Source organism: Chinchilla lanigera, unplaced genomic scaffold (assembly GCF_000276665.1).
Source record: "Chinchilla lanigera isolate Chin_1 unplaced genomic scaffold, ChiLan1.0 scaffold00084, whole genome shotgun sequence".
In the NCBI taxonomy this organism is placed as follows: domain Eukaryota; kingdom Metazoa; phylum Chordata; class Mammalia; order Rodentia; family Chinchillidae; genus Chinchilla; species Chinchilla lanigera.
The window spans coordinates 8,486,896-8,510,656 of record NW_004955485.1 but is presented as its reverse complement, the minus strand read 5'-3'; the positions used below and the strand labels follow the sequence as shown (position 1 = coordinate 8,510,656).

General features: G+C 40.9%; 2 protein-coding genes and 1 long non-coding RNA gene across 3 annotated transcripts in view; 1 reads left to right on the top strand and 2 right to left on the bottom strand.

Moving 5' to 3' along the window:
• Npm3 (nucleophosmin/nucleoplasmin 3) overlaps nucleotides 1–253 on the bottom strand; it is a gene marked incomplete in the record, with an annotated part of 1,795 nt that extends 1,542 nt beyond the window's left edge. The window contains 1 exon segment of the mRNA XM_013504107.1: nucleotides 58–253. Coding sequence (XP_013359561.1) covers nucleotides 58–166 — 109 coding nt within the window.
• A 41-nt stretch (nucleotides 254–294) lies between these two features.
• LOC102025248 lies at nucleotides 295–2,095 on the top strand. The gene is made up of 2 exons (XR_263929.2): nucleotides 295–393; nucleotides 1,812–2,095. It is a non-coding gene; the product is annotated as an uncharacterized LOC102025248 (long non-coding RNA).
• Nucleotides 1,271–23,761, bottom strand: part of Mgea5 (meningioma expressed antigen 5 (hyaluronidase)) — a gene marked incomplete in the record, with an annotated part of 31,772 nt that continues 9,281 nt past the window's right edge. Inside the window, 12 exon segments of the mRNA XM_013504106.1 lie at nucleotides 1,271–3,373; nucleotides 5,171–5,330; nucleotides 8,753–8,945; nucleotides 9,201–9,286; nucleotides 10,208–10,312; nucleotides 11,277–11,362; nucleotides 14,472–14,646; nucleotides 15,045–15,658; nucleotides 16,658–16,816; nucleotides 19,138–19,422; nucleotides 21,083–21,181; nucleotides 22,231–22,402. Coding sequence (XP_013359560.1) covers nucleotides 3,237–3,373; nucleotides 5,171–5,330; nucleotides 8,753–8,945; nucleotides 9,201–9,286; nucleotides 10,208–10,312; nucleotides 11,277–11,362; nucleotides 14,472–14,646; nucleotides 15,045–15,658; nucleotides 16,658–16,816; nucleotides 19,138–19,422; nucleotides 21,083–21,181; nucleotides 22,231–22,402 — 2,271 coding nt within the window.

Sequence of the window (23,761 nt, the reverse complement as noted above, 5' to 3'; positions counted from 1 at the left end):
CCCACGCCCGCGGCGCCAGCCCCGCCGCCCTCCCTCCTTCCGGGCCCTCCCCAGTACCGAAGAAGAAGCTGTCCATGGTGACCGGGGCGGGGGCCCGGACGCCCCCGACGCCCGCGACCCGGACCCGACTCTCTGGGCTCAGGAACGCGGCGGCGGCGGCGGCCATGCTGCGAAGCCGTCCTGAAGCCCCGCCCCGACGCGTGCGGAACCCAGCGGCTTCCGGCCACGCCCCTTAAAGGCACCGACGCGGGCGCTCGCGGGACGCCTGTTGAAGACAGCAGAGGAAGTCATTCCAGTGCGCGCGGGGTCTTGCTGTTTAACGTTCGCTGCCACGAACCAACGGGCGCCTTTTCTTCAGCTCACCGCACCTCCTCTACAGTGCGTCCACCCGGGGTACGCTTTCGTTAGAAGGGGTTTACAAGCGCCAGCTTTACTTCCTTTCCCAGTCTTTCTCCAAGTCGGGGTTCAGAGTTGATTTTTTTGATCCTGAGGATTGAATCCAGGGCCTTCACATCGAACAGTCACACTGACTCCGCCGCCCACCCCTACCCTTGTTTTTGAGCTTGCCTCCCTAAACTCAGGGAGACTCGCAGTGTGTGATCCTTCTGCCTCAGCCTCCCAACTCTGGGGTTATAGTGGCACGGGCCACCACACGACGGTGTGCTTATTAAAAAGAAATGTGCCAGGATCTGCCCTGCATGCAGCAAAACTTTGGGTTCCATTAATTTCAACTCACACCCTTTGGCTTTCTTGCACTATGAGCCTGACCCGGCACCGACTGATGCCGTGTGGTGTCTCCAGTCTCTATACGGAGGGATGCTGGTGCTTGCTGGTCAGCTCAGATGTGGGGCAGGATTGCAGATTCAACTGTGCACTTGGCAGATCCACCTTCTTCTCAGCTTCTAATTCCACACCAGCCCAAGAATATCCTTGTTTTAAATTCTTTTCTATTTCACACCATTTAGGTCTCTTCCCCTACAAAATGAGGCAAACTGCATTCCTACCCCTTAGATGACAGGACTTTTCAGGGTGATTGCTGCATTACTCAAACTAACTTGAAAAGGGAGGCTTACCTAAAAACTAGTCCACTTGTCTTAGCTTTTGCCTTGCCTTGAGGAAAATCTGGAAGGAAATTTCTTTACTGGGCTGTAAGAGTAGGGGAAGGCTGCCTTCAAGATCCAGTCTAACTTGCTCACAGCTGAGGCATTAGCGACCAGAGAAAAGGTAGAGTGTAGACAGGAGACAGGTGCACGCAGTACAACACCACACGTACTCACTTCAAGTTTTATTTTGCCTCTTACATGGTCTTCAGATAGTTTTACAGTTCGTATTCTACAGGAACTGAGCTGCGATCTAAACAATGAAATGTCATTCCAACCTTAATAAATACTCATAACCATGGAAGATAGCATAGCACTTTACAATCCTAGAGTAATGAAGGTTTAAGTATAGACCTGGATATCTGTTTCACATTTTAGTACATGTGATAAGACCAGTCAAAGTAATTAAAAGCCAAGATAAAACCAAAAGGAACTTGTTTTAAAATCCTGATTCCATGAGATTGACCCCCAAATCCTCAAAATAATGCTGTAATACGTAGTCTACTAGTGCTTGAGATATATTCAAAAAGAAAACTGAGTAACATTCACCTGTCTTAAACATTATTTAGTAAGGATCTTCCCTTTACCTCAGCCCTCAAAACTGCAAACTTGGCCTTAGCTTTACAACATACCACATCCTATCAGTTAAAGACTTCTACCCTAAGGACAGTAACATCTCCTTTCTCCTCCACCCATTCAACACACTGCTAGGTCTTGGCTGGAAGTCACTAGGTGCAGCGCTTTAAGACTGTATGGACGCCCACAGCGGTGGAGCTCTATGAGGAACAGTTCCACTCTCCTCCTCCTCGGCCTTCACACAGCTGAGTTGAACAGACGACATGAAGCTGTAGGTAAGTACAGTAACAAAACACTGATACAGATCTAGGGAGAAGTCAGCCAGCCATGATGAAAACACAATCCTGCAGAGATTACCTGCCAGCCTCATGCTCAGAACCCTTGAAAACACCCAATCTAAATTAAAATACATGAAGCTTTCAAAATCTGTGATTAAAAAAAAAAGAAATGGGTAACCATAAAGTGTGCTCATTCTTTTAAAAATTAGATAAAACATGCAAGAATTACAGACTGATGTAGTTAAACCAGTAGTAATAGGTGTAGAATAAAAGACATCTGATCCAAGAGCAAATGAGACCAGCCAGCTCCCTTGCCCTGCCTGACAGATGTCCAGACCAACATTTCATACCTGATCTGCCACTGAGGTTAATTTTCAGAAGCAACTTCACACTGCAACAAATCGAGTCCTATGTCGTTACATTTTCGTACCAAAATGGCCATGGCCTATCCCCATGTGGGAAACGTATGAAAAAATAAAGCTTCTCAAAAAGAAAAAAAAAGAGAAAAGAAAATCCACCTTATGCTAATTTACATTATTCAAAGTGCCAACCTGAACCAACACCTTTTCATTTTATAAAGAAAAAAAATTACAAAAATGGTCAACAAAAGATGATCAGGTTATAGCTAGTTTATATACAAAGAAATTTACAAACTTAGCAATTTTAGGCTTTTGCCAAAAACAACTGCACTGTCCCTACAAAGTACAACACGCCCGACCCAATGGTTGCTACAGGAGACAGGTGGCCATGGCTTTACAGAAAGCAAAACACTGCCCCAAATTGCAAACATTTATTCAGCTTAAACTAATGCCACACCATCATCCACCCCACTTAGGACATCCAACCTGAAGTCTCTGAAACTCACTAAGTTTTTTCTCTCATCTGTGCTGTCTCCAAAGAATGAGACATTTACTAAACCCAGGAGGATGACAGAACTCTGATTCTCTTAGGTGAGAGATCTAAACCACACTGGATGCAGAACATAGTGCTGACTACATTTATTCAAGACCCTTCTCCCTATAGAAGCCCACGTAACAGGTCCTGGTACCCAAGATCAGACACAAAACGCAAAAGAGGAGCCCAGATCTGTTTTGGACTTGCAACAATACTATCTTCTTCCAACCAGACAGTGGTCTCAGTCTATGATAGGTGAACTTTACGGAGTCTTGTTTCCAATTCAACTGGTTGATTTGTTGCTGCTCCAGACGCTCAACTGTCTGAAGACCCCCAACTACCAACCACAAGGTGGAGTTAAGACTGACAGTTCACAATGCCAAAAACATCACAGGCTCCGACCAAGTATAACCACATCCTTTGGAAATCCTTCCATTTTTGCAATTTCAAAACAGCCTAACTTGCTGTAAAACTCCAGAATTCTTTTATCATCTGGTCTCACTTCACAGAAAGCTCCGCGGGAGCCTAGAAATAAAAACATTGAAAACATAAATGTCTACTACAAAAATGAATACAATTATGAACATAAATTATAAATAATTTTAATATAGTTTATATATATATAATAGGGCCTTGTCTTTGAAATTTATGCCCCCATTTTAAAAGTTCTTATTAATATTCAACAGTGATTGAAGTTCTTCCCCCAAAAGGAAATCTTTTGGGAAATAAGGTATAAGAAAACTCAAGGCAGCTGGGCATGGTGCTGCAAGCCAGTAATCCCAGCACTGGCGAAGCTGAGGCAGTAGAATCCTTGCAAGTTTAAGACCAGTCTGCATTATACAAAGTGAGCTCAAGGCCAGCCTAAACTGCATAGCGAGACCCTGTCTCAAAAGAGGGCCAAAAAAGAAAAAGGAGAAAACTCAAGCCACTCTGGTGGCTGAGGCAGAAGGATCGCCGTTTTGAGGCCAGCCTGAACTACATAGTGGGACCCTGTCTCAAAAAAAGAAAATTCTAGAGCACATGTATGTTCAAAATGTACAAAGTGCCTTTTAGGGACCTACAGGGCACAGCCTATGTGACAAGTCATACAACCAAGAATGCTATATAAGACAAATCTCACTTACTCATTGTAATTCAGTTCCGAGTACTGTACAACATTAAGAATTATTTTTTCCAGCCCGGAGTGGTGGCATACACACCTGTCATCCCAACACTCAGGAAGGAGGCTGAGGCAGGAGGATGTAACAAGTTCAAAGCCAGCGTGGGCAACATAGTGAGTTCAAAGCCAGTCTGAACTATACAGAGACCCTGTCTCACTTACTTCCTCCAAATTGTCTTTTCTAGCCAGAATGGTGGTACACAACTGTAATTCCAGCATTCTGAAAGGGTGAGGAAGTAGGATTGTAAACTGCCAGGATAGGCAATTTAGTAACTTGGTGAGACCTGGTCTCAAAAAACAGGGCTGGGGATGTAGCTTAGTGAATTCAATCCCCCAAAATAAAACAATAAAAAAGAAAAAAGAAACTTTCTTAAAGTTACTTAAATTATTCCATCAAAGGGCAAAGGGAATTCAATTTAAATGATGAAAGATACAACAATAAATGAGGGTCATTTTCATGATCACCAACTTTAAGGCTTGGCAAACTAGTTTTGTAAGGCCTGAGGGTCAAAAAACAATTTTTTTTTACATTTTTAAAGGGTTGTTTAACAAGAGAATATATAATGGAGACCATATGTAGACTTTTAAAAAGAACAATATTTACTATCTGGCCCTTTACAGAAGGTTTTCATAAGACTACTGTTAAGCAAAGTATTTCTGAAGACTGAGTTTAAATAACAAACTCTTAACAAATCGCATTCCTGAGTGAAATTTCTTCTTCAGCACTGCTTTTTGTTTTTTTCCCCCCGAAGTATTGCCGACTGAACCCAGGAACGCTAAAAACTACACCTCCCCCTCCCCGTGCAACTTAAATTGCCCAGGCTGGCCTCTAACTTGCAGTTCTCTTCACTCAGTCTACCAAGAAGCTGGGGTTACAGGTGTGCACCACACCTAGCCAGAGCATTCAATGCTAATATACATGGGATTCTTACATCACTACTAATTCAGAAAACAGAAGAGATAAGCTGTGCATAGTGGCATGGCATGTGGTTAAGTCACAGCTACTTGGGAGGCTGAGAGAAGATCACTCAAAAGGTTGAGGCCAACCTAAACAACACACACAGAGTTTAAACCACAATTTTACTTCTTTGCTTTTTTAGCCAAAATACCGTCCTTGCCCTTTCCTTACCCAAACAATGCCAATTCCATAGATGTATACTCACCATTAGCTTTCAACGAAGAGAGGAGGCAAGCCATCATACTTTTAGCCACACTTGGATCTGTTACTTTTTTGTGAATATCCATCTTTATCAGAGAAGGGAAATTGGCAAGGAAAGTTTCTGGCAATACTTCCTGTTCTTCATGGAAACTCAACATTATTTTCTGCAAAAAATTAGAATCTTTTGAATTTTGACAGTTGTCCATTATTGTAACTCAGTAACAGGAAAGGGGAAGCATGATTTAGCAAGTCTTCCAATCATCAATTATCACAGAATTTACTCGCATGTAATTCTAGCTGAGGTGTTTTTGTTTTTAGTAAGTTTACCTTGGGGAGGGTTGAGGGAATATGCTCAGTGCTACAGCACTTGGCTAGCATGTACCAGACCCTGGGTTCAATCCCTAGCAAACACAACAAAGAAAAGCATGCATGTAATGTGGTAAACTGGACTGGATCTCAGAATAAAGGCCACTAGTGGAAGAAAGAGTAAAAGTTGGAATTAATACTAATGTACCAACGATGGTTTCTCAGACTTGATAAATGTGGGAAACAGATAAGGGGTATAGAGGAACTCTGTATGACCTCTGCAAGTTTTGTGTAAATCTAAAATTATTATTCTGACCAGACATAGTGACACACACCTGTAACCCCAGGACTCATGGTGAGACCCTGCCTCCAAAACACAAAATAATTCTTAAAAAATGTAATGTACCACTTACACAAACTACCAATGTACTTAACAGTATTGTATACACAAAATGGTTAAGGTTAGCCAGATATTAGCCAGGAGAGGGAGAGGGCAAGGGGGAGAAAGGAAGAGAGAGGGGGAAAGGCGGGAGGAGGAGGGAAGCGGGGGAGGGGACGCAGAGGAGAGGAGAAGAGACAGACAGATACTTCAATGCAAATAAAAATAAAGTCTGGACTCTGCAATCCCAGCATTCAGGAGGCTGAGGCAGGAAGAGCAACAAGTTTGAGACCAGCGTGGGCTATACAGTGAGACCCCGTCTTAAAAGCGAGTTAGCTTGATTAGCATTAGCATGTGTAAGGCCCTACATCCAATCTCCAGCATCATTTAAATAAATAAAAAAAAAAAAGCTTGTATGCTGAGTACAGTAATCTCAGCTACTTGATAGAATGAGTCAGGAAGATCACAAAGGTCAACTTGGATAATTCATCAAGATCTGGTCTCAAAATGAAAAGAGCTGGTAATGTAGTTCAGTGTAGAGGACCCCTGGTTCCTATTTCCATCCCCAGTAGTGTAAGGAGAAGAAAGTTTTAGTAATAGATACAATGGTCCACATTTGTATGTTTACCTTATGAAAACTGTCAGATGTGTAACAGCAACACATCTGCAGCTCAGGCACCACCAGCAAGCTACAGTGTCTGTGCAACCAAGTAAGCCAGGCCACATCAAGCCAGCTTTCCATTACACAGCCACAGGGGCTAGGATTTAGCTCAGCTGCACAGCTCCTGCCTGGCAAGTGCTAGGTCTTGAGTTCGATTCCCGCTACCGGAAAACAAACAAACAAACAAACAAACTATTCAATACCACCATTACACAGCCATCAAGCTAATGGCAGAAGGTAAAATGTAGTACTTAAAAACTACAAAGAGAATGTGAATGTTCTGGAGTGGATAAGAGACATAAAAATTTTAGGAAAGACAAAAACGAACAACATGGGAAAGAAAATACAGTGTCATAAATGACAGCCCAAATATACGCCTAGAAATATTTACTGAGCTGAAGAATTATCCTCAAGAAGAAAACTTTTTTAAATAGGAAAATTCATTTAAATTTGGACAGAACAGGGGCTGGGAATTTAGCTCAGCGGTAAAAGCGCCTGCCTGGCAAGCGCAAGGTCGTGAGTTCGGTTCCCGGTACGGGAGAAAAACCAAAAAAAAAAAAAAGAAAAGAAAAGTAAATTTGGACAGAACAGACATATCAAGAAAGCAGATGCAGAGAGTTCATACTGTTAACTCTAAGTATAACATTACTAAGAAGCCTTCCTTCTGACAAGCAACAAACTTAAAGAGCTTTCAAATGAAAACCTAAACCTGTCCTGAGAACGAAATATAATCCTTTACCTTGGTGCCCCTTTTTTCCTTGTTTTTTGAGACAGTCTCACTATGTAGCCTATGCCGGCCTTGAACTCGTGGCGATCCTCCTGGCTCAGTCTCCAAAATGCTGAGATTACAGGTATGCACCACTACACATGTGCTTTAAAATAAGGAAAGAGGGATGTGGTGGCACATTACTGTAATTCCAGTGTTTAAGAGGCTAAATTTGGTTTTGTTTTTGAGACAGGATCTCGTTCTGTAGTGCAGGCTGACCTAAACTCGCTTATGTAGCCCAGGCTGGCCTCGAACTCACTGCAATTATCCAGCCTCGGCCTGCTGAGTGCTGGGATTACAGGTATGTGTTATCACGCCTGACCGGGAGGCTGAATTTCACATCAGCCTATATGCTACCAAAGTCTTTGGCTAGACCGAGCTAACTAACAAGACCCTGTCTCAAACAAAACAAAAACAGAAGGCAAAAAAAATTCTTCCGTTGTACTTGTATCTCCATCTGAAGAAATAAAAATGATTGATTTTCAACTTATGATGGGGTTTTTGCTGGGCGTGGTGGCGCACGCCTGTAATCCCCGCACTCAGGAGGCTGAGGCAGGACAATTGTTGTGAGTTCAAGACCAGCCTAGGCTACCAAAGTGAGCTCAAGGCCAATTTGAACTGCGTAGTGAGACCCTGTCTCAAAAAAAAAAGAATTCAAAATGGATCAAAGACCTAAGCAGACAATCTGAACTTTGAAAGTGCTAAAAGAAAACAGAAGAGGCAAAGGCACTCACGAACACTTCCTGATTAGAACTCACACAGCACAGGAAATAAAAATTTATAAATGGGATTACATTAAATTACAAAGTTTCTGCACAGTAAGGAAAACAACCAACAGAGTGAAGAGGGAGCCCACAGATAATGGCAGACAATCTTTACCAGCTACTCCTCTGACAGAAGATTAGTATCTAGACTACATAAATAACTCAAGGGCCAGGGATGGAGCTCAGCAGCACAAGTGCCTGCCTGGCAAGCACAAGGTCATGAGTTCCACTCCTGCTACATGCAAAAAAAAAAAAAAAAAAAAAACATAAAAATAATAGGACCAGGCATGGTAGTGCAGACCCATAATTTCAGCACTCAGGAGGCTGAGGCAGCAGGATTGCCATTAAGTCTGAGGCCAGACTGTGATACATAGAGAATTCAAGGCCACTCTGAACTACACAGTGAGACTGTTTTAAAAAACAAACAAAAAAGGTAACAGGAAACAAGGAGACAGAGCTTTCGAACATGGGAAGGGGATCTAGAGATGGGGGGAGGAAGGGAGAATAAAAATGTGTTGTGTACATATACCAGCTCACATGACTGTAATCATGCACTGCAAACATACACTAATTAAAAGTTTTCAAGTGAAGAAACAACAAAAAGGCTCTAAGATTCTTTTTCATAAGAAATTAACTTAGGAACCACTGAAATTTTATGATGCACCTGTTTATTTTCATATTTTAATAAGCACTTTTTAAAGAAATCATACCTCAGCCTCTGAGAGTTCTTTGTCACCGTTTGGCTTCGTGTATTTTTCCTGCATGAAAGGGATCCAGGATAGTTTACACTTTTTAATGAATGGGGTCACATCCACAGTGCCCAGGGCGTAGCCACAGATGCCATCTTCATCTTCCAGGACGAAGCAGTAATCCAGGCTGAGGGAGAGGAGCCCTCCTACCAGCCTGCTCGGGAGGAAAAGGACGGTGAGCTTTTACTGACAGAACCCAGGACTCAAGAGACACACGGTCCAACCCTCTTGAGTAACTTAATGGAAACATTTGCTGTGAAAGCAACTAGAAAAACACACACAAATTTCCACATTTTACTGAAACTAAAATGGAATTAAAAAACAAACATTTCTTTCCAGTCGTCATCTCCCTCAACCTGAGAAAGCCTAGCTAAGTATTTGCTCCCAAACCCGAACAGTCATCACTTACTTGTCTCCAATAAGGTCAGGCTGGCTCTGAAAAGGTAAACCCACTCCATCGTCATACATTTCTCTGCAAATCTTGTACACGGAAGCCTGAAAATGGAACAGACTTTTACATATTATTTTATATTTTATACAACTACAGTTCAGCAATATGTCAAAAAATGGCAACAAAAAATATCAACAGTATCAAAGTGAGTCCCAGGAAGGAATAACAAAAGGGCCTGTCAGCAACAGCACATTTACTGTGTTAAATATAGATTTATTCATTGGGTCAGATTTATAAAACCAGTGTAAAACAGCAAGGTTTCAGTCAATATTTAAAATTGTTTTGCAGAGCAGTTTCTGGTAATAAATTGAGGATTAAAAAGCCAACGAATTTTTTAGTTTTTTGGGGTTTTTGTTTGGCTGGTTTTTCTGAGACAGTGTCTGCTTTTGTAGTTTAGGCGCTGAGGCTGGCCCTCAAATGCATGGTGTTCCTCCTGCCTCAGCCTAAGTGCTAAGATTACAGATGTGTACCATCACGCCCAGATAAACTCAAAGTCTTCTGCAAATTTCTCTGTATTTCCTCCTCCTGTGGTGAATGTTTTGGTGACTTTCTCCAACTGAAGTTTGGGTGTTTTGTTTTCAGTACTGGGGACTGAACCCTGGGCCTTTCAACTGAACTACATCTCCCAGCCCTTTATTTTTTATTTGGAGGCAAAGTCTTGCTATTTCACTAAATTTTGCTGGCTAGACTCAAATTAAATCCCCCTGCTGAGCCTTCCAGAGTGCTGGGATTACATGCATATGTCACCACACTAGGTTTTTTAATTTGCATTTTAAGGGGGTATAGCTCAGTTACAAAGTGCTTGGTTATAGTAAGGAAGGCTCAGGGTTTTATCAACATCACTACAAAAAAAAAATAAAATAAAAATTAAGATATTTTAAGATACTAAAGGAATTCTAACCACTGCATTCAAAGCAAAGTTCTAAGTACATACATTACCATTTCCTAAACTGACAGATAATTACCTCATCTTTAGGAAAATACGGTCTGATAGTATAAACTTTGGAGGTAGGAGTCAGTGGGGGTGGTTGAAAAAAGAGATCATTTGCTCCATCAATTGGCAGTAAACGCTGTGAGGGAAGAAAAGGAGAAGGATTAGTGTCAGGAAGATGTCCATTTCTTTACATGAGTGTGCACTGCAGATTACCAACTTAACATTAACTGGCTACTGCAGGCAGACCTAAAGAAGAGGGGTGTACTACGCTTTACTAATATAAACACCTCTTTGCTGGGGAAGGGGAGTGCTTCTGAATAGAAATTACCCAAACTGAGCTACACAGCTTTAGAGGCATATTAATGGGAATTTAAATTTATAATAAAAAAAACAACCAACAAACTATTCCAGTGATGACATTGTTTTTTTTTTAAAAAAAAAAAAATCTTAACTAGACCATCTTTCTACTAAAAGATGGCAGAACAGAATGTCAGGAGGAGAGGTTTGGTCTGAAGAGGGTTATCTGTCCAGGAGACGCTTTATCCCCAAAGCAATGCGCTTCAGTTTGCTGTGCGCAGCAGAGCACCTGTTGGGGGGAGAAAAGTAGAGCACCTGAAAAGTCCATGAACAAATTGCAACAGCAAAAAACTTCTATTGTGTTCAAATTTCCACCAACAAACTACTCTTTCAAGCACATTAAATTTTGCAAAGTAACTGGAAAAACACCCAAAGCCTTTTCACTGATCTCTTGTATGATTAGTCACCCTGCTTTGCTCATGGAGTTTCCACTGGTAGACAAGCATGCGCGCATTGTGCATTGCGGGCGCAGATTAAAATGCTGTGCGACCTGCAAAGAAACAATGTGAAGTGTATACCTAGAGCCGCTGCGCTTCGCAGGCGCGGGGGGATTGGCAGCATCTCCTTCAGAAATTACTGTGAAAGAGGAGGAAAATTTGATTTAAAATCCAGCTATGTAACTAAATTGAATTTGGGACTAGAAAGCCTTCGGCAGACCAATCCTTCCAGCCATCTGATGCGCAACATAAGGTTTCTCATAAAACAAAGAAAACGTCAATTCAGTTGTGAATTCATATTGATACCTGGAACTCTCCTGCTAGACCACCTCTAAAGGCCCAGGGTTCTTGGTCTCCAATTAAGAACTGTGCTGAAGAATGACTACGACACCCTGTTGAGATCAGATCCAAGCGGAGAACGTTACGAGAAAGGGGATTTCCTGGGGTCTCAAATGTCCAACACACTAACAAACACTTCGTGGAACTAGCTCTCTAACAGTAATAATCCAGGGTTTCAGGGCAAGGCTGTGATAATAATTATCTTTATACATTTATAATGGTGTTTTAATACTGATGTATCTTTCTCTAATTAATGAAAATAAATACCAATTGTACTCTTTTAATTATTAGAAGGAAATGAAGTCCCAAGTCTAGGTCAAATTTATGTATTTCCCAGACAGCTACACCAAGCTAGTTTCTTGCTGTATCACGAAATTATAATAATAAACAAATGAATGGCAGAGATGAGACATTTTATTATCACAGCCCATGAAGGAATTAAACCTGTCTGAAGTCACATTTTACATTTTGAGGAAGGGTACAGGAAAGGGAAAAGGGGGAGGTTAATCTTGTCAGAAAACTAAGGTCACCAGAATTGATAAAACAAAACACAACGAAAACATTATGTTTTTAGACAAGAGCAATTCAGACTGGTTAATTGTAATTATCAGTCTGGCAGGTTCTGGAGACTAAAGCAGCAATGGATGCTCCTAATTTGTCCAGAACTAAAACACACTTCCTTTAAAGAGTAACAGTATCTGACTCTTCTGATCAGCCATTACAATCTTTGGGATGCACTGAACACATGCATGGAATGGCAAGCTTTGAGGTCCACAGTATTTATGGTCACTACTTAGTCAACCTCAAAGGCAATCAAGCTAACAGTTAAGAAATAACTAAAGCAGATGTTTGGATGCCAAAAGAAAACCACCTGCCTAGTCTTCTGACAAGATGAAGCAGCGCAATATAGTTCTTTTCCATTGGAAGACAGCATTCTACCTCCTGTTCAAGTTAACAGTCTCATCAGTACAAGATAATAGTGTGCTAGTCAGACAGTCCCAAAGCAAACCAAGTTTTTTGTTGACAATTCAGGCCCATTAGATTATATTTGGGTTTGTCATAGTTTAGGGGTAGGGTTTTAAAAAAAACACAAAATATAGTACTTGTAAAACAAATATGAAATAGGGTCAAAATTTAGATTATGAAAAGAACTTGCCCCATTCCATAATTCAGTGTGATTTACACTGCAGGAAAAACTACTTCTTAAACTTTTGAGATCAGCCAATTTCCTCTACCCCCCACTTTGAGACTACAACGTAACTAGCACTTCCAACTATTACAGTAAAAAAGCTGCATATACGAAGAGCTGTGTAAATGAAAACATGGTTAATGCCTCAGTCGCTGCGCAAACGTGACTTCAGTTCATGTCTACTGCCCTTCAAGCTACCTGAGCTACCTCACAGATAGAACCTTTCAATTTAAACTAATTAATCATGACGCGCTGTGAACATCTGCCGCTGTCCATCCAATAGTAGTAGACACTTGTGCTGAGGGTTCTCCCATCTGTACACAATGGGGAAGAAGATAATAGAAGTCATTAGTAATCGAAAGTACTGCATAGCCACATTCTTTAAAGGACTGAATGCCAGCTGGACTGGAGAGAGAAGGAAAACAAAGAGTTCTAATCATTATCCCCCTGAAATTACTATAGAATGGTGAGGATACACTCCCTGCTGTGAACCTTTGTAGAGCCATGTGAATGCCAAGATGATTATTTACAACATCTGTGATAGTCTGACCTAGAAATTGAACATCTATCCAATCTGTGGAAATTCCCCCATACTTGTATAATACAAAGAGCCTAAGATTATATGTACCCAAGGATAAAATCTTTAGTAATTCCTGAATTAAAAGTTGAACAACCAACAAATGTTTTACATGACATATTCTCAAGCTCAATACTCTAGACTTCAGGTTCAAAATTCCTAGAAGCCTTGGAAATTTTTAATATAAATTTCTGTAAGGATTAACTGCAATTGCTTGGCCAGAAGCCCAGAAGGCAAATGCTGTTATTTAACGACCAATGTAGAGGTTTTCTTTCTGAGCTTAAGGGCAAAATGTTTTCCACCCACAGTGGGTATTCTAGAGCCTCTTAACAGAATTAAAATTCTCCTCTACCTGTTGTGCCCAAGTATGTGGCAGCCCAAAGGATGTTCTGTATCTCCAAATCGACAAGGAGACTTATTTCAGCCGCTAACTAGGTGTATCACAGAAAAGCTGTCATTTTTTAGTATCTAAGAGCCCCAAATGTACATGGGCAGAAAATGAGGAATCTCATTACTACTACTCCTTAATCTAAGCTCCGGGTGTTTCAGACGGTCTGTTTCACAACTAAGATGATGAAAACCCATCACAGTGTTTGTGACCACTATGAAAACTATGACATGTCAGTCAGCTTTGCTGCCTGCTGTGTGCTGTAAGTAAGTCCATTACATATTCCTTATAGCTGGATTGAGAACCTGGAAATAAAGTAAGGTCCCTGGAGAAACTTGGCCATGCTGGTGCTCTTTACCAAGTTTGAAAATTACCACAAAGAAAAAAGTCATTGTTTTCAAAGTAGACAGTAAAGTCCACTGAACAAAGCAGAATTTTTAGGGGACTAAAATGTCCACCCTCTGCTAAAACCAATTACTTGGTAGAGGGATAGAGAAAAAGCCATGTGGAATAATGAGTAGCACCAGAATAGCCTTCCACTAAAACTCGCATGCGCACAGGGCTGGGAGGATGGGTTCCTCTTGCCAGGCCCCTTGGGTCGGTTCAGCGATTGTTCCATTAAACACAGCATTAATGTCACGAAGACACAGCAAGCAGCAGAAAGCCTAGAGTCACATTTCATAGTGTCTCATCTCCAAATCAGACAAAGGTAGTAGAGTGTTCCATCCAGGAAGCATTCAGTCAGAGCAAGTTAAAGTCAGTTCTTGCTAACATATTTTCAAGATATTTATGCTGAATTAGCCCAAGGGAGAAAAATTAATGTGTTCAATGTAATTACCAAGACTTACATCTCAAGTCTTCAACAATGCCCACTACTGCAAAAGCCCAGGCAAAGAACTGAAAATACGTTTAGAAATTTGCGAATTCCCTAAATGTTTTTCTCCCTGTGGGGTAATTTTTTTTACAGGTATAATGTATTTGAGAATAGATTATTCCTGGTGCACATACCTAACCACTGTACAAAAGACTTCACCATAGACATTATACTCTTGATATCCCACACATAGGAGTACATGTCATAAAGGATTGTCCTGTTGGCACAGTTGGAGAGCCGAGTGAACATTCCCATCACCAGTCCACACATTTCTTCAAATTTGGCTGCTCGTGACCGCCATTCTTCAATCTATTGAAGATCAAGAGACCCGAAATACTGTAAGCTTAACAAAATAATGTGAAACCATTATAGTCTAAGGTGTTTATTATCAGCTACTTGCAATTTATCCAAAACATCAATCACTGGCTTAAATTCCAAGCCAGTTAAATAGTTTAAGCAACTGAATAGTTTGTATCTCTAAACTGACAATGCCTGAAATAACCCTCGTTCATTCTGCAGAGTCCACACCCACTTTATGAACATATTCATAATGTGGTCGATTTCCTGCCAGTTCTCACTGTATTCATTTAAGAACCTCCACGAAGGCTAGGGACATAGCTTGGTGGTGAATGCTTGCCTAGTCTATGCAAGTTACCAGCACAGGGAACCACACAGGCTAGAAAAGTAAGTAAATTAAGCATACTCACTTTTTCAGAGTCTTTTCCTTTGCAGTTGACACTAACAACACTGCTATTTGCTCGAAGCCACTGGAATTCCCGTAACATCTGTGCTCCTTTGGGTCCGTGCTCATAAGGAAGATAGAAAAGATCTGCAAGTAACTGCAAATCCTCTAGAGTCACTGGTTCTGCAGTGTACAAAGGTTTTTCATTTGGACCTGGCACAAATTGCTCCTTATTTGTTTGTTCATCCGTCTGCATAGGAGCAATATCACTAATGCAATCTTCCTGCATAGACATCTCTGGAGACTTTGATTCAGCTATGCTCTCCTTATCAGTGTCCATTGGTTTCAATTCCTCTGCCATTTTAGCTTCAACAATTTCAGTCAGTATTTGATTGTCATTCTTGTGGTCTGCTTCTTCTTGTTTTTCTACCACCATGTCCATAGGTTCCTCATCTGGCTGCTTCTTTTCTTCTTCCTTGGTCAGAGCTGTAGTTTCACCACTCAGAGCTGCTCCCTGGCTCATAATGGGCTCCTGGTAAACTGTTGTGACTACAGTTGTGGCATTTAAAGAGGGTGCTGCAACTAAAGGAGTGCCATCAACTACACTTGCTTTAGCTCCACTGTGTGCAACTTGCCTACCTACAAAAACAAAGTCAAGAGATACCGCAATCAGAACAAATTCCAACTTAGAAAAATGCTTTCTTCTTGTCAAGACATCTGGAATGAGAAGCTCAATTTAAGATTCCAAATACTCTGAGCCCTGAGAAGGGGGAAATTTCTTTAAACCACCAGGAAAGTACAGATACAGGTGGATGAGGGTGGGGAGGACAGGTGGTAAACATCCTCCAACATGCTGACATCTATTATCTTTTCTCTGAAGGTTTGTTTACTTAATTATTTTCTGAGACAGGGCCTCGCACTGTAGTTCAGGCTGGCCAAGAACTCACAGTGATCTTCCTGCCTCAGCCTCTGTCTCCTGAGTGCTGGGATTACAAGTATGCACCACCACATCCAGCAAGATACATATTTTAAAACAAATATTTCAAATTAGCATTTTATCCAGATAAAAACTATTTTAAAAAGATTAAAAGTGTTTCCAAGTTTGGTGGTACATGCCTGTAAGCCCTGTTACTCAGACCCTAAGGTATGAGGGTCACAAATTTAAAACCAGGCTAGGGGCTGGGGATTTGGCTCAGCAGCAAAAGCGCCTGCCTGGCAAGCGCAAGGTCGTGAGTTCGGTTCCTGGTACCGGAGAAAAACAAAAAAAAATAAAAAATAAAAAAAATAAAACCAGGCTAGGCAAATTAGATCTGATCTCAACATTTGAAAAGAATGAAGGCTGTAACGCAGTGCTCTCTGGGTTCAATCCTAGCACTGCCAAAAAAAGACCACAGTAAGATTTTTTTAAACTTATTCTCAAGACTTCTAAATTTCATTTAACTTCACTTTGCTTGGGCTGGGGATTAGCTTAGTGGCACAAGTACCTGCCTGGCAAGCGCAAGATCCTAAGTTCAACTCCCAGTACAACAACAACAACAAAATCTGCTTAGTGGCCCAAGGTAAGAGAAATGACAATGTTATTTTGTGATTCAACTATGTGATCCAGTTAATCCCCTTAAAAAAAATGGCCAAACTCACTGCTGTATTGATGAGGTACACCAAATTCCTGCAACCATTCAGTTAAAGCTAGCTTTAGGGCCATCTGTGGACTATAGAGTACATCAGTTTCAATATCTTCATCACTGCCTTCATTTTCTAACTTTATCTGGATTGATACAGTACTATCTTCACTGTCAGCTGAAAAAAACAAAACAAAACAAAAAAAAAGTTTGGATTACAAGAGTCTCCTGACAAGTGAGAGATAAATTAGTTGTTACAATACTGTAAGAATAAAGAGCTAGAGCAGAAACTTTGAATATAAAAATGCAAACATCAGCAAGACCCTTCATTGACCACTTCATTTAGGTTACTTACCTAAACACACTGCTAAATGTAAAATCCCAAATGAAACGAGTACTAATTTTACAATCATTGGAAAAGTTGATCATGAATGTCCACTGAATACCAATTGTTGGGAATTCAAGGTTAAAGGCAGTATGCTTTTCATAAAGAAAACATTCCCCAGTCTTAAGAAGCTGGTAACTTCACAGTAAAGCATTGAGAAGAGGAAAAAAAACAAAACAGAACCTTAATATGAGCACAGATAAACCAATGATGCTCTGAACCAGGACAGAGAGAACCAGGAAGAGAAAATTAAGTATTCAAACATCCCCTAGTCTTAGCTTGCTTTCTTTCCACCACACAGTCCAGTCTGGCTAGTGTCTGCTACTCCTCGGTGTATTCCGCACTCTGCCTTAACACGTTTACAACAGGGCCTTAATGCGTGTGTCTTGCTGCCAGGCAGCTGGAACCACCAGTGGTATAGGCATGACTGTCCCACTGGGAAGCCTGTACCACTCACTGATGGTGTAAACAGATCTAATCACCTCTATTGGTCTTTTTACTAATAAAATTAATAGAAAGCTGCCTGATGGGACAGTCATGCCTGTACCACTGGTGGCTCAAGCAGTGGGAACATGTTAGAAGGTAAGATACAGAAGCTAACCAAGTGTAGTGGCACACACTGTAATCCCAGATACTCAGAGGGATGAAGCAGGAGGAGTTGCCAATATTGATAATTTAATGAGACCTTGTCTCATTAAACAACAGCAACAACAACAACAAAAAAAAAAAGGCCGAGGATGTGTCTCTGCCCCCCTGGGTTCAATCCCCAGTACTGTCCCCTCCAAAGATGACCATGTATACAAAAGGTACTGAGATTATATTACTAATTATTTGCTGGAAAGAAGACTACAATGAGCCATAAACACACGCATTAATTTAATAAACAAATAGAAGCATGGCTACAGAACTGACCTCAGTGATGTATCACAAAGTGTCACTGACTATACTTCAGTATCCCTGGGGGGGGGCAAAATTCAGAGAACTTCGAAGTTTCTATGTTTAGCCAGTCGTGGTGGCACCTGAATAATCCCAACACTCAGGAGGCTGAGGCAAGAGTATCGCTAGGAGTTCAAGGTCAGCCTGGGCTACACAGTGAGTTTAAGGACAGCCTAGATTACACAGCAGATACCCTATCTCAAATAAAAATCTACGTTCAGCGTTTTCCCCTCCAGCCCATGAACCTTTAATGTACAGCAAACTCTATTCATACTTTGACCCACATCAAGTATCTGTGAAATCATTTCTTATTGCTACACTTGCTTAGCAGAAGTGGTCACACCCTTTGTATTCTCACATCAATTTGTAGGTAACTACCACAATACTTAAAACATGTCTTGTTCAACAGACTGTTTTTCAAAATTAGGGACTTTCTTCTCTGTAAATCTTCATTACCCAGGAAGATATACCTGGCTACTTAATTGGTTACTTAAATAATGAAGTAACACCCAGGATTCTCTTACTTAAAACAATTAGAAATGAAAAAACTGGAAAGCCAATGTCTAAAATAAGGGTACGTTTCACAAGTGTAAGGTGGCCCTAAGTGATATACAAAGTAATTCAAATCTAATCATCTAAAATGTTCCATTTAGGGGCCGGGGATACAGCTCAGCAGCACAAGGGCCTGCCTGGCAATTACAATGTTTTGAGTTCTATTCCTGGCACCAAAAAAATACATAAAATATCCCATTTAATAAAATCACCTGAAAACTGATGGAAAATGATTTTAAGGCTAACAGAAACACAGATTATATCTACTGTCTGACTTCAAAGATTGAGTCACAGTTTCTTTTTTTTTTTTTTTTTTTTTTTTTTTTTTTTTTTTTGAGTCACAGTTTCAAAGCAAAGAATTTACATGTATCAACTCCCTACCATGAACATAAACATGTACTACAAAGATGCACTAATAAAGAATTAAAAAAGAAAGAATGAAGGCCAAGAAGCTACATGATCTATCCAAAGCCACTCAGTCTTTTACCATACACATACTCATTAGTAGAAAGGAACAACACATACTAGTCTCCTCCTCCACTGTGCTGACAAAGAAATACACTCTGCCCATGGCTGTAGCTGGCCCGCCCTCCCCTACAGCCAAGGACCAGGTGCAGGCCACTCACTCATCACCACGTCCTTCCTCACTCCGTGCATGTTGGACCTGTACCAGGTGGCGAGGGTGTGGACAGCGACATAGTTGGCTTCGAATTCACAGTTCGGGTTCGTCAGCACTCCTTTCAACCGGGGGATGAGCTCTGTAGACCTTCCTTTGTAGGGGCCCAGAAACAGTCTCTTCTGGTCATAATCATTAGCATGAATGTTATCCCAGATCACTGGAGCTCTCTTAATTATCTTAGAAACCTCTTCAATAGACTCCACTGGAATTTCTTTAGAAACAACTTTGGGACCTAAAAATAATGACCACATGTTTAAACAATCTCCTACATGGTTCTTTAAAATATATTCTACATGACCTTTTATTGCGTTCTCCTTACATTGTACTATTTTGTGGGGGCAGGGTTGAGATCAAACCCAAGGCTCACACACACTAAGCACACACTCTACCACTGAGGTCACACCACCAGACCCCACTGTTTTTATTTTAAACACAGCAACTTTTTTTTCCCTTTTGTTCTGTGAGACTAAATTTCCAGAGATCTTCATTATTAAATAACATCATAGGAATAACTACAAAATTCTTTAAGACTTGGGGGGTTTTGTCTTGTTTTGCAGCACGTCTCACTATGTAGCTCAGGCTGTCCTTGAATTCACTACGTAGCCCAGGCTGGCCTCGAACTCACAGTATCCAGGTCTGAGCCTCCAGGGTGCTGCAATTACAGAGGTATACCACCATGCCCACATCCTTCAAGATGTTTTTTTGAGACAGGGTTTCAAAATAATCCTCCTAGGGGCTGGGGATTTTAGCTCAGCAGCACAGCACCTGCCTGGCAAGTGCAAGATCCTGAGTTCAGTTCCCGGTACTGGTGTGGTGGGGGGAGGGAATGCTCCTGCCTAGATTACAGATGTGCACCACCATGCCCAGCTCAAAATGTTTTCTATATGTCTATCATCTTGGTCACTTGGGAGACTGAGGCAAAAGGATCAACTTAAATCCTTAACTTCAAAGACTACCCTAGGGCAAGCAAGTCTCCCAACTCATTTGTGGTACTGGAAACTAAACCCAGGGCTTTCACACTACACTACGATCCCAGCATTTTTTTTTTTTTTTTGAACAGAGACAGGGTCTCAGTAAGTTAGTAAATTGCCTAGGCTGGACTCCAGCTTGCAATCCTTCTACTTCAGCATCATAGAGTGTACAGGCATGTACCACCACAACTGGCAAAACTTTTTTTTTTCTTTTTTTGGGTTTTTTTCCTGGTACCAGGATCGAACTCATGACCTCGCACTTGCCAGGCAGGCGCTGTGCCGCTGAGCTAAATCCCCAGCCCCACATTTTTTAATACTAAGTAAAGCATGCACACATCATAAAATAATTATTTTCCTAAAGTTTATTTAAAAAAAAAAACTCAATTAGCAGTAACAGCCAAACATAGTGGCACATGCCTATAATCACAACACTTGGGAGGCTGAGGAAGGAGGATCACCATGAGTTGGGGGCCCCACAAGGCTACAGTTAGCTCAAGGGCATCCAGAACTACACAGTAAAACCCTGCATCAAAATAACAAAAAAAGCAAAACAAAGTAACAGCTAGGCATGGTGGCACATGCCTGTAATCTCAGCACTTGGGAGGCTGAGGCAGGAGGATCACTGTAAGTCTGAGGCCTGCACAGGATACAAAGTTGAGTTCAAGGCCAGCCTGAAAAACTGTATAGTAAAACCTTATCTCAAAAAGACAAAAACAAAAAACCCCATGATCAGACAGGTGTAGTATGGTAGTATACATATGTAATCCTTGCATAAGGAAGCCAAGGCAGAAACACTGAAAGTTCCATCAGCCTGGAATATATAGCAAGACCCAGTCTCAAAAAACAAAACAAAAAACCGAAACACAATCCAACCAATTTTTCTGGGGCCCAATCAGTTTTACTGTATAAATCTTGACTTACCTGTCCAAAGCACCTCAATTCCAGGTAGGAGCTTTTCACCCACAGTCCTTAAGTAAGGAGACTGAGACACATTTGGATAACAGAAAGTGCCACAATATTCTGAATGTGGGGGGAATAGAAGTAAAACAGGAGTGAAATAAATGGTCATGGGCTTTGGATGAGGAAAAAACACCTAACAATTCTAAATTCTCTTCATCAAAATAATAAAAGCCCTACATAGCATACCTAAAAGAGATTAAACTTAAGCATGTAGTTAATTTAAGAATCAACTTATAAAATCTAATATTCTTCTTACAACAGTAGTACACATCAAGCCTTCTGATGCTAGTCACTAGAAATACAAGTTTACAAAATTAACAATTAGAATCTCAGCATTTTGTACTTAATTCTGAGTCACCTACATTTTTCATTTGCAATCAGAGGCCAAACAGAATGAATTGATAATATCATAGTAGAACAAATACAAGATCATAACATGCCTATTAGTACTCAACTACAATCTACAATATGATTTGAAATGAATGTCTAATATCTCATTAAGAACAAGAACTTTCATGGAGTGTTAGACTACATACTAAAATAAGGTTCAGGGCTCACAATTCTAAGACATACATAAAAAGTAATTCAATTTCAGATTCATAGAACTTATCTGTTACTGACAACGAACAGTATGGGGGAAAACTAAGTTGAATTTTGAGAGCAACTAAAAAAAGACAAATAGTTTTGATGGAGAAATAAACTGGAGAGGGAAAAAGAAAGTGGGAGAATTATTAAGCTTTCCACACTGACTCCACCAGATGGGAGTGGGAGGAGTGGAACAGGGACAGCTACGCAGGAACAGAAAAAGGGAACGGGGAGGAGGAAATGAGAAGTGACACAGAGCAGTGTAATTTCATTTTCTCCAGTTTTCATTCCAGTAACAGTATCCTGCCTCTAATATCCCGACAATGTATGATATACACTTCCAGTACTAAAACACGAAGATCTTCTCCCAAGTCCTCGACTTCTCCAATATAAGACCTTGAGAAATGTCTTTCAAAAAAAGGATTCCTATCTGCACACACCAGTGGGGGAGGGGTGGCTAATGAGGGCCCATACACAGGGCCCTTTAGAAATTACACGTATCAATAAGGACAATCATACAATACCTGTAGGACAGAAGAGGAAAGTTTCTGGCTCTCCCAGGTACTGATAAATTTCATTTGTGATCGACACCTGTGCATGAGCAAAAGAGCTGAATACCTCTTTGTCTGCTGCACACATATTGTGGTCAATATCATCAAAAAGCAAGGCAAATGACCTGCACCCAAATTGAGAAACCTAGAAAAAGAAAGTATTTGTTTTTGTATGTCCAATGCAAGAAACTCTAAATTAAATAGCAAGACAAAGTTTTGTACCATTTTTCATTTTGGGTTGAATTCACTATTAAAACACTTCAACAAGGGCCAGGAATATAGCTCAGTGGACACTCCCTGCCTGGCCAAGAGCAAAGTCCTGAGTTCGAGTCCCGGTACCAAAAAAAAAAAATACTCCAATAAAACAACTGCAACGGAGCCTATCCTCCCACCTCCTTATAGTAAACCAATCAGAAGAAAAATACAGAAACATGAATAAGTAAAAAGACATAAAACCCTTCCCCTCGCTCCAGTCCCCAAAGGCACAATGACCCTAATTAATACCTCTGTAGAAAAATCTGACAAGGTGTACATTAGAAAGAACACAATAAAATGAGTGTGGTAGCACGTGCCCATAATCCCAGCACTCTGGGAGGCTGATGCAGGAGGACTGCAAGTTCAAGCCCAGCCTGAGCAAATAAGCAATACCCTGCTGCAAAAAATGTGCTGGGGATATAGATCAGGACAAAAGCTCTGGGTTCAATCCCCAGTGCTGCCAAAAAACAAAACAAAAACAATTTAAAAAGTAAAATAAAACTTGATCATACAGGAAAATAACTCCTTAAAAGCTCATTCATAAAAAAATTTTAACTATTTTTATTTTTTTCCCCATTGTTGAGGATTAAATTCAGAGCATTCTGCATGCTAAGCATATACCATACCACTGAGCCACACACTCCTAGCCCTAGACCTCAACACTTTTCCTAGCGATTTTAATGCCACCAATGTAACTCTGGCTAAAAAAAAATATACATATAAAAAAAAAATCAGCTAACATACCTAGGTGTGGTGGCACATACCTGTAATCCCAGCATTTGGAAAACTGAGGCAAGAGGATCATGAGTTTGAGGCCAGCATGGGCTACAACAGAGACCCTGTCTCAAAACAAAACAAAACAAGGGACTGGGGATTTAGCTCAGCAGCACAGCGCCTGCCTGGCAAGCACCAAGGTCGTGAGTTCAATTCCTGGTACCGGAAAAAAAAAAAAAAAAAAGTGTGAAGTTAAAAACAAAAAGAAAATGGGAGGCCTATACTTTATCAAAAAAAGATGTGCAGCTTATGTGTTACGAACTGGCCAGCCATGGTGGTGCACACCTGTAATCCCAACACTCAGGAGGCTAAGGCAGGAGGACCATTCGAGACCAGCCTGGGCCACAAAGCAAGCTGCAGGCCAGCCTGAACTGCACAGGGAGACCCTTGTCTCAAAAAGACCAAAAAAAAAAAAAAGGGGGGGTTGAGGATGTAACTTAGTGCAAAAGCCCTTGGTTCAATTCTCAGTATGGGG